This window comes from Volvox carteri, assembly GCF_000143455.1.
Source record: "Volvox carteri f. nagariensis unplaced genomic scaffold VOLCAscaffold_12, whole genome shotgun sequence".
NCBI lineage: Eukaryota > Viridiplantae > Chlorophyta > Chlorophyceae > Chlamydomonadales > Volvocaceae > Volvox > Volvox carteri.
In genome coordinates, this window is record NW_003307555.1 from 1,692,857 (window position 1) to 1,707,716 (window position 14,860).

The 14,860-nt window shown below is 55.5% G+C and overlaps 2 protein-coding genes across 2 annotated transcripts in view; both read right to left on the reverse strand.

The window, feature by feature from the left end:
• The window catches only part of VOLCADRAFT_89425 (uncharacterized protein), a gene marked incomplete at both ends in the record, with an annotated part of 47,221 nt that extends 45,314 nt beyond the window's left edge, over window positions 1-1,907 (reverse strand). The window contains 2 exons of the mRNA XM_002949041.1: window positions 1,056-1,092; window positions 1,821-1,907. Coding sequence (XP_002949087.1) covers window positions 1,056-1,092; window positions 1,821-1,907 — 124 coding nt within the window. The remainder of the gene's footprint in view (window positions 1-1,055; window positions 1,093-1,820) is intronic.
• A 5,791-nt stretch (window positions 1,908-7,698) lies between these two features.
• Window positions 7,699-14,069, reverse strand: VOLCADRAFT_89426 (uncharacterized protein; the record flags this gene model as incomplete). The annotated part of the gene is made up of 6 exons (XM_002949042.1): window positions 7,699-7,755; window positions 8,702-8,887; window positions 9,964-9,996; window positions 11,657-12,882; window positions 13,096-13,260; window positions 13,715-14,069. 6 exons carry the CDS (start codon window positions 14,067-14,069, stop codon window positions 7,699-7,701), a joined length of 2,022 nt encoding a protein of 673 aa, XP_002949088.1.
• Window positions 14,070-14,860: the final 791 nt, after the last annotated feature.

Consider the following 14,860-nt stretch of genomic DNA (forward strand, 5'->3'; position numbering starts at 1 on the left):
ACCCACCACCTTGGTGATGATGTGGGCTGCTAGTTGTGTTGGGGCCGGAGGTTCCAGAGGCAGCAGCTGACAAGGCGGCCCGCGTCAATCAGTCCGACAAGGAAATGTAAGGGCCCCGTTGCGCAGCATTGTTGCGCTCTGCATCAGCATACCCTGTGGCATACCCCTCTGACCCCTGCTGCTGCTCCATCTCGCCGTCATCATCGCTCTCATCCTCATATCCGACCAAAAAGACGAAAGCGTGATTGGGTCCAAACCCCCCATGGCCTCTGTACGGCACCAAACGGCACTGTACGGCTCCGCACAATACCAGGAAGGTAGTGTCCGGGTGAAGCGTGACGTGGCAAGTGTCCAGACAACGAGCACTCGCGAGAGCTGATCAATGTTTCTGGCTCGTCACCACGTCGGAGTATGTCGGAGTGTGAAGAGAACAGCAGCAAACGACATAACGGCAACGGTAAACCGTTAGGTGAGTCGTAACGAGAGTTCTGCACTTTCAATGGCAGCACCGCAAAAAGGTGCGAAACAATCACCAATGATTGTAGAGAAAATAATGGGAGGGGACATCGCCAAGCCCCTTCATCTGCACCACCTTCATTCGAATCCTAAACCCCTACATCCCCCACCTTCTTGTGCATGCAGCATCGTGCGCAGCAGGGGTTAGAGGGGTATGCCACAGTGGCGGGTGGCCGCCCAAACTCAGCAGACCTTGATGTACATCTTGGTGCACCACTCAGAACAAATGCCTATCCTGTGGGTTTGATCCCATATAGAAGCGGGGTAGTGGATTGGATTACGGTTTTGGGCGTTCAGGTTGCAGAGACTGCATCAGCAAACCGAAGGAAGGAGTTAATTTAAAGGAGGAGGGGTGTTTTGCAGTTGTAAAACGAGGAGGGATGTTCTTGCAGAGGTTTCGTCTTTGGGGGGTTCCATTATAATCCAATCATATCAACACTGGGGGGATAAACTACTGCTTTACCACGAGGCGGTAAGGGGCGTGAGACACAGTGCTAGAAACAGGCAAAGCCCGGTGCTGTTAATGACACACGCCTTACGTTTGAGGCCCCTTGTGACGGCAGTAGAGTAGCAATACTGGTGGTGGTCATGGAATGTTGGTGGGGGAAGGAAGGGCCAAAGGTCCCCCGCAAGTGTTCGTTCCCCGACAAAGGGAGACGAAGTATGAGTCCCTAGGTTGTATTCTCGGCCAGCAGAATTTTAGGTTTCTTATTAGGCATTTTTAGTCAGTGTTAAGTTTTTTGGCATTTTCCTTTTATTTTCGTTTAGTCTTAGTGTCCCCTTCGGGGAATGCGCGCCGGGTCATCCCTCGGGTTTTCGTTAACCAAGAGCGAAGAAAACAAAAAATATTTTAGAACAAAATAAAATGCTTAATCAAGAGAGAAAATTTTATAAAATTTTATAATGTGAAGTATTCGGGACACCGAAGTGTTACCGAAGGGGAAATTAGGTAACGCGGGGGGGGGGTGGCGTAGGGGAGTGGGGTGGCGAGAAATCCGGCGTAACGCGGGTCCCGGGGTGGATGTGTGGACTAGGGCCTCGCCTGAACTTTCATCCCCATACGTCACGGGTCTGTATAGTCAAGACGCATCATCGCCTGACAACGACGTCGGGTAACGATACCTGAGGCCAGACCGTTGCGTTTTCATTTCGCAACTTGTCTGTAGTTAGACTTGGTGCCGGGGTGTGTATGGTGGGGAAGACGACCACAGCTCAAGTAAGCGTCTTGTACAATCATCGAAAGGAGGTGGCATCGCGCATTGTATCGCTCATGTACCCGCCTGCCCTTATCGGACCCTGCTGACGTTCGGGCTGCCTGCCACCGTCACTGCAGCCGCCCACAACAGACTTGCCCCGTCGGCACCAGAGCCACAGACAGAACTTCTCATCATGGTTTTTGTTACCCTTTCGTCAACCCAACTATACACAAACACGCGCGCGTCGGCCTGGTAGCTCCAAACGCTATGGTCATATTTTATCACTAGGACGTGGTTGGGGCGTCGGGCAGCACCTTTCCGGTCGGAAATTTGCGGTGGATCCGGTGCCCGGTCGCAAAGGCTGTCGTACCCGGTCCGGCCGGCGGGGCTAACCAAAGGTTACTAATCGCCGTAACAATTTAGCTTTTTATTAACTTCTTTGCACTAAAAACAAAACATGTTCATAGTTTTAGAAAACAAAAATAATAAGGTGATAATTCTGTATTGCAAAAAACCGTATCTTGTTTAAAAAGTAATTGGGTTAACAAGACCAGATAGAAATAAAACTAATCTTAGTAGATCTCTGTGTTGTCCATATATATTTATTTAATTATGTAATATTGACAATACTGGATAGTCCAGCCAGATGCATCATACCGATCCCATGCGGGCCGTTGCGGAGAAACGGTTGATTAGAGTTGATCACTCAGTGGAAGCACTTGTACATGTAAATAGACAAATACAGCTAACCTAAGGTACGGAAAATGGGTGCTCTTCGTCCCATGCACGTCAACCAATCCTCGGTCGAACACTCAACTATCCACTTGCACCATGTCATAATTTAACTTTAACTTAGAAAGGTCGCAACCACTCACCACCTTCTAGCGATAATGATGACGTGGGTCGCTGGTTGTGGTGGCGGCGGAGGTTCCAGAGGCAAGGGCTCTTGCTGCAGAGTGTCTTTAGATCTTGTCGTTGAAAGGTCTTATGGGATGGGCTTGATCAAATTGTTGGATTCGGCAATGCCTGTCGGGAATGGGGCGAACGGGACTTCGGATTAGTGTTCGGAACGGTTGAAACTGTTCGACTACCTAGCTGTTAGTGTCCACGGAATGTGGACGCAGAACGCAAGAATGCGTTCGATAGTAACATGAGCTTGCTCTTGGCCCCGCGGCAGGCCGTTGCGCGAGCAAAGGTCGGACGATCCTGTGAAGTTCCTAAGATTTTGCAGATCAAATGCACACCCAAGAAACTAACCTCAAGGAATTAAGATTATTCCTGAAGACTTCGCATGGTCGGCTTCGGCAGGCGACATGTCCTCGCACCTATGTCACGCCGCTCTGCATGAAGCATCAACAGTCCTGCGTAAAGATAATTGGTTTCATTTGCAACGTATCACTCTGACGGAATTACAAGGTGGCGGCCATTTTGCACATTTTGCACATACCGCTCGTCGCAACTCCACAGCAGAATCGATGGTCCCGTGAATCTCGGTAGGCTGGTAAAATGCAGGTGGCCTCCAACCAACATCAGGTCTACACTACAGACCAAAGTGCTGCGCTGGGACTGCGAGGAGGCCCTCAGGTACAGTATGAGGCAACAAGCTGTCACCTGCCCTTGTGGATCATAAAGAAGAGCGTGATAAGGTGTGGTGAGGCAGGCACTTCGAAATAACCATGGGCTGGTGTTACAGCTGTCAAGCTCGCTTTGGGTTCCGTACACGCGGAAGTAGGCCACCAAACTTATACTGTCGGTATCCAACATTTATTACCTAATCCTCCCCTAATAGAAACTGTTAGGTCTTGGTTGCCCTTGCCCTTGCGTACTACCTGCAGAGTCTCAAGAGGTTAGTCCCCTGACACGCAAGATTGCTGGCTTGCAGAATGCCTTCTACGTTGCATGTTGAATATTAAAGCCTGTCGTCTTTAGAGTTTAATTGAATAACATGTTATCAAGAAACATGTTAAGCCTGGTCGCCTTAAAAGCTAGGGAAGTAGTGGAGCTACCTTTTCTCAGCAGATTATTGTGGATTGCGATAAAGTTTCTCCAGGAGCCCAGATCTAGAGGATTTTGTGTTGCCAGACAGTCTTGCGGAGTCGCGGTTGTGAGCCATTGCTTCCGTCCGTCCGCACAAGATCTCGCATGAACCGCCTCTGGTGGTTAGTTTACCAGTAAAACAGAGAGCTTGGAATGCGTGTAAAGGGTTCCTTTTGCGTCGCTCCTCGGACAACCAGAGATGCCCATTGACAGCCAGTGCAGAGTTTATAATTTGTATCTGTCCGTACCAAACAGAAAATTCGCATAGCAGAGGCAACATGAACTGCGTCAAGTCAGAAGTCGTAATGCTTTTACCTAATAAGTTACTGGTTATGCGTGCGGCCATGCCATACTTGCTCACGAAAGGACCATGGCTTGGCTACAGGGATTTCAAGTATTTTGCATGACGTTGTCATCAAAGCCGAGAGGTTAAGATCGGGGTCAAAGGGGCGCCCGGAGTAGCGGAACAGACACGACCTGTACAGGGGAGTCGTCAAGACCACCGAGTAAACTATACACGCGCAGGATACCATGTAGTCCAACAATTGCACTCGCACTCACGATCCATGCACTCGGACTACATTTGCGAACTGAAACAAGCTCCCCCCGCCTGAAAGCCAACAGAACCTGAATGCTTCATCAGAAGATTCCGCTAAACCCTCGGCTGCTCCCTTGGACCACAACATTACCGAAGAACACAGTAGCCCCCCGCCGGCCCGCCATTGCGGCAATAAGTGCTGCATCATTGATCAACACAAGCCTCCACTGCCGGCATACACATTTACATCACAAGCACGGTACAGGCTTCATCACATCATCTGCTCAACTGAGTGCGATGCGGGTTGCTGAGTGCGGTACTCTGTGTGTGGTGTGGTGACATGCATGTTGCTCAACCAGGAATGGATGAAGTCACGGAGGCGCTCCAGGGTGGGGGTTGTCGTAGCGTGTGGGATTATCATGTTATGGGTATGATCGTCCTTCTTAGCAATCGCACCAGTACGGTGTACTGGTGCGCTGTGGCTGCCACAGATGTAAATGTTTTGATACGCAGGTACGAGCAATGCTGTTGTATGGCTGTCAAGTGTGGGGACCCTTTGTGCTAGCTGAGGTCTTGGACAGGCTCAGGAGGCGGAGTGATGCCGAGTAACCTTGCGGAGGGGGCCTTCGAGGCATGTCTGAAAGATGACGCGGTGAAGCTTCAGGTGTCGTTCGTGCGGCAAGTGGTGGGAGCTGCCAAACCAGCGCACCACATCCTGTTCGCGGAAATTATCACGGCTACCCCTACACTACCACGTTTTCAAACAGATTGTGAGTTTTTGGAACCGTGTCCGTTTGCAGCGTGGGTCACACCAAGTTTTGCGACAGGAGATCGTAAGGAGGCTCTCTCCAACTCCGAAAAGGCGGATGGGGTTCACTAGACTCCTCCGTTTTCTAAGTTTTCTGGGGCACGACGTATGGAAGGAGGTCCCGCAAGTGCTACGTGAAGCAGACGACCGAGTGGAATGGCTAATGAACAGGCAATTGTGTGGTATTGGAGTTCTAGGATCGAGTGATGAGTGGTTGGAAGCATACACGTCTAGATGTCCAGCCAGACAGGTACCCGTCAGACGGCAAGCAACCAGGAATTCACATGGCGAAGTATATAAGCATTGGATGGGTTTGGTGGCCGAGCAAAGGGCAGGAAGGAGGTGCTCCCGCATATCACAACGTCTATCCCGCCAAACCCGCCAAACCCGACAGCACCACACACACCTTGGAGTCATTCACGAGTTGGTACTTCTCTGCTAACCTCTGAACCCGTGTCGCCCCCCTGCCCCCGCCCCCGCCCCTGCCCCTGCCCCCGCCCCCGCCCTGCCATCAAACCGACCAGAGATGCGGAGACCCAATCCGACCAGAACCGCCCCCTGGTGGTGCATCGCTGCACGGCACTGCTACACATGGCGGGTGAGGAGGGAGGAGCCAATCAGCTCCGGAGGGGGGGACCGCCACCGCAACGCTCTCCCGAGTGCGCGCGCATACACACCTACACATGCATTTTGCCCTTCCCCATCATCCCTCCCCTCCCCATCCCTCCCCACCTGCCCGTTCTGGAAACAGATGGCTCCCCCCCCAATCGACCCCGGCTCAAGGTCACGCGAGCTCCCCCTCAGGCTCCTCTACTGTAGCCCCCTCCTCCCCCTTGCTACTGCTACTGCTATTCCGCCACCTCTTGGGACTGCCCTTCCACATGCTACTGCTGCTGGGTCCGGTCCTGCAGCTGCTTGATGTCCCCCGGGTCGTTCAGTACGGTGTTGTCGATGAGACGCACCGTGCCCCGGTCCCGGGCGGGGAAGTGCGCGGCCACCGCCAGCAGCACGGGTTGGGAGGTCAGGTCACTGATAGGGCTCAGGTGGTGCTCGTGGAGCAGCTGGGGGAGGGAGTTGGGAGAGGGTGGGGGGCGTGCGGGGTTGTGTGGGTGGGTGGTGGTAGTGGTGGTGGTGGTGGTTGAAGAGAGCGCACAGCCGCCCCTCCATCGCCAACCGGGCGCCGCTAGTGCTTCACCCGCCACCCGCCACATCACCCGCCACCCTAACAACGTCCTCCGCTTGCTTGTTGGCGTTTTCTTCGTCGTACATGACGACGGGAACGAGTACGAACACGAGCACGAGATCACACCTCCTCACACATACACACATACATACATACATCTCCATACTGGGTGTGGGGGGCCGCCGGGTGATGTCCCAGGAGTCGGTGACCACCGGCGCTAGGTAGGTAGGTAGGTAGGTAGGCAGGTGGGAGGGAGGGATAGGTGTCAATCGCCCCCACAGCATAGGAGGATTGCATTACGAATCAAGAAATTTACTTTTCGGATCACTCTGCGGTGATATGATATCATGTCTGTGCTGCTGTGAGTCGCGAGTGCACGTGGTTTTCGAATTTCGACATATAGATGGATAAGAATGCTTTGATGCATAGATAAGGTAGACCGCTCTAGACGTCGTTTTGAGCAATCCATCTTCCACGATTCGTTGATTTGAGACGGACCTTCGGCTTCATCAGAACCAATAAAGCTTCATCAGGGCGACCAGGGGACATTGTAAAACACAAAACGGCAGGTGGCTGGCAGAGGTTAAGGCCTGGCCTCTGCTCCCGGCGCGTCCGGGTTCATAAAACTTCGCTTGCCGACCTCTCGGGGTCCAGGAACTAACTTGACGCGCCGTTGATCCGCTAGATTTGGTTGGATGCCGGTGGTGAGTTGCCAAACTCAAAGAGCACACTCTGAAGTCGGTTGGGGTGAATGGTTATTAATTAGGGTGCCCCTCTAGCAGGGGAGAGCAGGGAACTGCCTCGGGAAGGAGGCCACTGGTGAAGCTTAACCACCCTGTAACATCAACACAAAACATTTCGCCGCGATCCTCCCTTCCCCAGCGATCTTAGCCACTTTCCTACATCTGTGGCGGCCGCAGCGGCGGCACCCGCGCACAGCCCCCTCGCACTGTAGAGCTCTCTCGGCACACCAGTTCGTTACAAGAAGGCGATCCGCACCACCCTACCCTACCGCCCACATCCTCCTTCCACATTAGGACTTCATACCGGGGCGGGTGTCTGGTGATGTATATACATACAGATGGGTGACACCGCAACACTAACTTTAGCAGCAGGAGGGAGAGAACCACAACACAACACAGGAAAAACACGCATTTGGGTTTTCCGCTTTTCCTGCAGCTGACCGTACAACACACCGACTGCTGCCGATGAACACTCATGTACGGCATTTGAAGGACAATCTCGAGCTGTGCACGTCATAATGTCTTTTCACATCATATTCATCATAGCATACTTGCCTGAGAAGTGCATTGCATACTTCCCGCATGCCTCCCAGCCCTCCACACAACCGACGGCCATCGCGGCAACATCATCTGGGTGGTGCCCATAGCTACTGGGAGGGAGCAGTTTGCGCAGAGCCCTAGAATTCACGCGCGCGGCTAAATGAGCCTCCTTTGGGGCTACAATGAAGGAGGACCTGAGGACGTCACGTGGAGGAGGAGGAGGGGGAGGAGGAGGGGGAGGAGGATACACTGTACACTGTGGCGGCGAGGGGAAACAAGCCATCACTCCGCGAGTTCTTCCCTGCTCTAAATACGACAATAACTTCGCGTAACGTACTTCGAGGGGCAAGACCAGCTAACCAGCGCACACACTAGCTGGATATCAAACAGCGGCGGACCACGGGGCGCACCACGGTCGGTAGCATCACTCGCACGCTCTCCCAGTGAATACGGACACATACAGACAGACATAGAGAGGCACCGGCAGGTGTTACAGCACAGACTTATACGTGCATCAGACCGGACACATGCCCTTCCCCACGTGACCTCTATACGACCTAATACTATGGGGACTGCCGCACCCAGTAGGGAGCGGCAATCAGCTACGTTAGCACTGTACATGCACTATACTATACGCCGCATCATCGCCACGCCATCAGTGTCATCATTACCTCTATTGCTACTGCTCAAACGCGTCGCCTGGCAGCCTACTACTGCTCGCCTGCCTTCCTGCTTACCTGCCCTCTACGGTATGTCTCTGCGGGGCCGGCTTATCCGCCCGTCTGTTTGTCTATTTGCCTGCCGGCTAGAAGAAGGTAGCAGCAAGAAGGTAGCAAGAAGGTAGCAAGAAGAAGAAGAAGAAGAAGAAGAAAAGTCAGCAGATTAGTCCAATTTTCCACAGGATCACACAACTCTCATATTTCTTCTCAACAAAATCAAACCAGGTTACACCTCTCTCTCTCTCTCACGCACACACGCACATTCCCTCGTCCATTTTTTCCTCTCACACACGCACACGCCAATAATTACCGCACACAGCACAAGTCGGCACGCATACATACATAATACATACATACATTTCGTCCATTGACATTTTTCTGATCGAGCCCACCGTCAGCCCACAGATCATGAGGAACCCACCGCACCGCACATCCCCCCCCCAAGAAAGACGTAATCTGCGCTAGAAAGCAAGAGAATGCGCACAAGGCGCCACACTTTATAAACATCGGCCTTTGTAAACCCTAAGTAAGGCCGAGTCGGCGCATCGCGAAAACCTTTTCTAAACAGTTCACAGTACCCTTGTGTCCTTGTGGGCCCTATACAGCACTGCGCAAGCGGGTAAAAGACAGGTCAGTCGGTTGGGTCGATCAGGGTCGATCGCCACCAGACACGCAACCCTCGACCTGCTTGCTGCCCAACCCGCTAAAAGCCGCCGGCCAGCCGTTGCACAAGAAATCATTCCTTTGTGCCGCCCACCGGCGAACCAACCCAGCGAATCAGCCACCTTCTCAGGTTTGTTGTGGTCTGTGTCGCTGTCACTCTAGGTGGCACTCACTCACTCTCTAGGTGATTCCTCCCCCTCCCCCTCCCCAGATGTCGTCCCGCCAGTAGGTACGAGTTTGCTTGCCTGTAGCTAACAATCAGTAGCACAAATGAATCAAAGGCGCGCGGAGCGCTAGCAGTAATCAAATGAAGCCGACGGCACTGCGCGACACACACACTGCGACTGACTGGCAAAAAACAGACCTGGAAGGGGAAAAGCTCCTCTACGAAGATGGGGGCATTTTCCTTCAGGCGCCTTCAAAGCCCATCATCTGCCCCCTCCTGCATTCCGTTACTTGAGTCACTGAAAGTAAGCTGTGGAGAGACAGAACAAAGTACAAAAAGACACAAACCCGGCACGGGGCTGCAACGTGACCTCACTGAATGGGACGTCGTAGTCGGTGCACGCACGCAGTACGACGCGAGCTGTACGACAATACGACATCAGGGCGTCTGTATCCCAACGCAATTCAGCAGCGTAACTCATCATTTCAGCCGCTCCACACCACCACCACCACCAGCACCATTAACAACACAACAACGGGGTACTATTGTTGGAATCCTCAGCACCTTCCCCCCCCCCCACATGCACGGTTCACGAATCGCTCCGAAAACAGAAAAACACATTACATTCTTATCGACCCCAACACACGGCTAGCGGTCTTCTGCTCCTCCGCGGCTAAGTTCTCAGTAATCGCCAACCCCCGTACCCGCAGTCCCCACCCCAGCAGGTGTACCGTGGGGTTCCGCGCGCCGCCAGGATGGTGAGGACACTGCGTACGATATTGAAGCATAGATAAAAACACAAACGTGTCACAATACCATCCGCATCGGATACCCACCGCACGTCAAAAGCCCACCGTCAACACCCCGGGTCGGGTCGTGACACAGACCTACAGACGTACAGAGAGACATGTCGTCATCGGCATCATCCATCCTGAGCACAGCGGGACGTCTTCCTGCTGCAACTGCGGTCACCACCACCACCACCACCACCGGCACCACCACCGGCACCACCACCGGCACCGCCGCCACCATCACACGCGGCACTGCTCAGAGTCTCTCTCCTATCCATCACCGTCGTGTCACCCCTACCCCCCTACCCCCTACCCAATAACACCTAGCGCCGCCAACTAGGCCATCAACGGCCATCACGATGATGCATCGACCACCACTATCTCTACCCACAAAAACCTCAAAGTGCACGGCACTATACGGCAATACAAGGCATACAACACGCACGCATTGCGCACACACAAGTCACAACGCGCACACACACATTCTAAGCCGAAACGCGAAATGGCGAATTCATATTACGAGCGAGCCCCTTCCAGAAGGGCCAATATCGGCGCATCACCCTCGCTACCCCCGCTTTCGTCCCTTCCCCACTTCGCCGCTCCCCACTCCCTGCTCTCGTCGCGACTCGCTATCCACTAGACCGGGTCGTCCTGACCCCAGGGACTGGGCGCGCAGCCGCAGTCGGGAAGCTCGCTCTTGTGCCTCAGCGAACTGCCGCCGGGCCGCCGCTAAGCGACAATCGTGCGGATGCATCCCCCCCTCCGATGAGTTCGGCGCTGGCCCCGGTAGCCGCCTGTTGCGGCCTCCCCCCTCCCGCCCATCCACAGCCCCAGCGCTCGAGGACAGCGACGGCTTCCGGGGTTCACTTCCACGGGAGAGTGTGAGGGTGATGGTGGCGGTGGTGGTGGTGATGTTGGTAGCGCCGAGCTTCGTAAGGGGGCCCGCCATGGGGAGCGCAGCAGCAGCGGCGGCGACAGAAGCCGGGCCTTGCAGCGGGCGCAGCAGCGGCACCGCTGCGGTACACCCGACAATTGCCGATTCTGCCGTACACGCCGGTGCAGGATCTACCTTCGTCGATATGAGCCCAGCGGCTCCTGACGTCACATCGTTTGGCGATGTTGTTGCGGTTGACAGCGGGCGGGCTGTCGCCGCTGCCGGTGCTGTTGCCACTGCCGGCGCTGTCGCCGCTGCCGGCGCTGTCGCCGCTGCCGGCGCTGTCGCCGTTGCCGGCGCTGTCGCCGTTGCCAGCGCTGTCGCCGCTGCCGGCGCTGTCGCCGCTGCCGCCGCTGTCGCAGCTGCCGGCGCTGTCGCCGCTGCCGCCGCTGCCGCCGCTGCCGCTGCCAACACTGCCCAAGGTGCTACCGCCCCCGTCTGCCGCCGCCGGTCCTCCGCTGCCGCCGTACCTGATATCGGCAACATGCCGTCCACGGCGTTGCGCGCCGTGACACCGCCTTCTTTCCCCCCTGCCGCCGCCGCCGCTGCCGTTGCCGCTGCCGTTGCCGCCGCCGCTGCCGCCGCCGCTGCTGCTGCCGCTGCCACCGCGCGCTTATGTGGCGCCCCGGTGCTGCCTATTGCTGCGGACGGCGTTATCGCCGCAGACATCTGCGATATACCGCTGGCCAACGTTGCCACCATCTGCGCCGGTGCAGATGATGCCTGCGGCATGTCCCTAGCTACCGCATGCGGCGGCGCTGCCGCTGCGACAGACATTTGCCCGGACGCGCTGCTGCCAATTGGGCCCCTCGACGCCCCTACCGACATCATCGCGGGCGGAATGTCGGAAGGCGCTGAGCCCTGAGCTCCGTGAGCCGGTGGTGCAGCTGCCGGCAGCGACCCCGCATCAGCTGACCTAATATGCAGCACCTTCTCCCCCCCTCCGGCTTCTGGGCCCCCTGCGGCGGCGGCCGGCATCACCGCTGCGGTGGCGGGCAAAACATCGCCAGCAGCGGGAGCCGGCCCGTCTGCTAACGACGCCGATGTAGATGTGAATGTAGATGTGGGTGCCTCCGACGCGCCGTCAGCCACCGCAGCTGCCGCCGCGCCCCGGGCGGCCGCCACCGCTTCGGCAGCCTTCTGCACCGTCGCCTCCGCCGCGTGACGCAACCGCTTTTGCTCCCGCTGGCACTGCACATATTCGTCCAGTCTTCGCCGTACCCAGTCCCCAACCGCGCCGTACAACGGTGCCTTGGCTGCCCCCATGATCAAGTGGAAGTGCATAAGTCGATCGCGATGCGGATCGTGTGGCATGTCGTACGTCAGTGCTTGGGATACGTCACCGACGCGCCGTACAGCCAGCCCGTCTGACGTACAAGTGATAGCGTACAGAGCTGCCAGCGCGGGAACCAAACCCGGCCAAGCGCTCATGGACTCATCCAAAACTCGTACCCGTCGTGACCCGAGAATCTCATACTTGCCCGATCCGCCGCCGCCGCCGCCGCCACCGCTGCTGCCGTACGACCCGTCAGGGAGTCTCGGAGCCTCCCGGAGGCAGTAAAACCTCCAGCGCTTTAGATCCGTCAGCAACCCCCAAACAACTATCGGCCGCGCCTGCTCGTTGCCATTATGATTACCGCTCTCCTGCCTCGCAACCCCAGGTCGACTCCCGTGACGGCTGCCGTACCTCCCGGCAGTGGCGGCAGTAGCTGCCCCGGCAGGTACAGTGACCCCTGAGTGCAACGCCGCTTCCATCATACGCGCCCAGAGGCGGTACTTGGCAGTCGGCGCCGTGGCCCCGTCATCGCCACCGCCACCGCCCTCCCGACCGGAGACGGTTTGACAGTTGGGTCGGATGCTACCTGGGTCCCCCCTCCCCTCGCCGTCACTGCTAACGCCGTAATAACCGTCATTCGTAACTTCCACCAGCAGCAGCGGGCTGGCGGCTCCGGAGTTGAGGGCAGCACGGAGGCCGGCAGTCGTCGTATCCTCTAGCGCAGGATTGTGGTCACGACGGGGCGAGGTGCGCAGGAGGAGGAAGCCCGGGGCTGGTGGAGCGGGGGAGAGTGAGGTCCAGGGGGGTCCAGGTGTTGACGTCGCAGACTGCTGGAGGCGCTCCTGCTGCCCGTTTCTGCTGCTGTCGTACACGGCAACGTTGCCTTTACTGTTACTGCTGTAGCTGCAGGGGGAGCTAGGCTGGGCTGTTCCGTTTCTGCCGCTGCTACTGCCATTCATGCTCGTTGAGGCGCCGGTGCCCTTACAGGTGCTGCTGGCAGTGTAGCCGTTTGCGAAGGAATTGTCATTAGAATGGTCTAAGCCGTCGCCGTTCGAGGGGTAGAATGCACTACCGTTGCCGTTTCTGTTGCTGCTCCCGGAATCTAAGGTGCCGTGAGACGTCGAACTTCCCGGCGCGGATACCGACACGCCTACGGCAGAAGAAAGGCGCAGTAGCACGTGTCGCGGAGCTGTTCGCACGTGTTTGTATAGCAGACACATAAGGCATGTCCCGGCACCCTTGGACGTTCCCCGCAGGGCGTACACACCCCAAAACGATATTGGCGCAAACATCGCTATCCTTAACTAATCCTTCATTCAAAGACCTGCTGCAGGCCCTGGTAATGCCCATGATAAAGTCCTTCGCCATGCTCTTCAAGGACCCATATGCTAGAACATTAATAAGAAGCATTTGGAATGCGTGAATCTAAACGAGCTCCACCACCGTCAAGGATCACCCTCAAGTGAGGTCGAGTTAAATCATAACCCCAATACTATCTTCAATACCCTTCTATACTAAATAAGACAAAAGACAAGTCACACAGATACCACAACCCACATTAAACAAAGCCGATTTTAAGAAGGCCTAAACAAGGTTGTGCTCACCTTTCGCCACGGACTGATGCCCGCGTGATTTCATGGATGAAGACACGTGGACGGGTCTTTGGCTAGCCGTCAGTTGTGCTAAAGCATCGAGTTCTTCAGACCCAGCCAAAACCAATTCGCGGTCACCTCCGAGGGCAGAGAACACCTTGAGTAGTTCATAAAGAAGGATATGGTTCAGCCCGTTTCCCAGCCGCAGCCAGCTTTGACAGCGAACCAAGGGCTCGGCAACAGCCTTAAGGATGGCAGCCGCGCCCTCTTCTGACGGCGCGTACAGCTCGATATCGCCATAGCGACAATAACGATTTGGTGTCATAAAGTGATGATGGTACTGGTGCTCAAAATCCGCCTTGGTCATAATGGACGACGGAGTGGCGTAGTGCCGGTCTGCCGGCAAAGACGCTGAGGCTGAGGCCGCCTGTACAACACACGACGAGGAACGCCAGTCCGAAACACAACTGCATCGGTTTGTAAGGGTAACCATGCAAGCAGCACCTGCGCAGCTGGCGCCCTTGCGCTGTTGCATTCGGCATTTTCCAGCTCTGGCTTTCAATGCGTGCATTCGGTTAGAACAGCAGTATAACTCGTTAACACAGAGCACACATCAATTCTTTGATTACACAAGACGGCTTCACGTATGGCGAACGGGCGCTGCAAAGGCGAAGAATCACGAACGTACGGAAACAACTGACACCGTCAGCCTAAAATGCTCCGAAGCCGGACGCTGCAAGCTTATTTGTACTTAACTTGTGAGTATTATGCAAAGGACCCCTATTTTTATTTGTCTGGAGAAATGGGCAAGGCCTATCAACCTTGATTGTAACCTTGGACGTTTGGGTCGTTCTTGCCACATGGAAATCTTGCAACTTGTGGATCAGCTCACATAGACGTCTGGCAACTTTAATCCATGCAGACGCCCTAACAGCTTGTATCAAGACAGCGCTAGGCAGTGGTGCGGCTTCTTTGACATGCAGCATGGGGGCTTGGAGGTAGCATTCATGTCTTCCGCCGCTGAAGGCCTGGTCAGCCATGGCATTTGCCGGCATAGGCAAACATCTCTAAAGTCATGTCATCGGCCTATAAATTGGCTTCTAATGAACTGAAGGCATGCTAGCAACTCCCAGGTAGTTAAGCTGAACCAAGGAATCG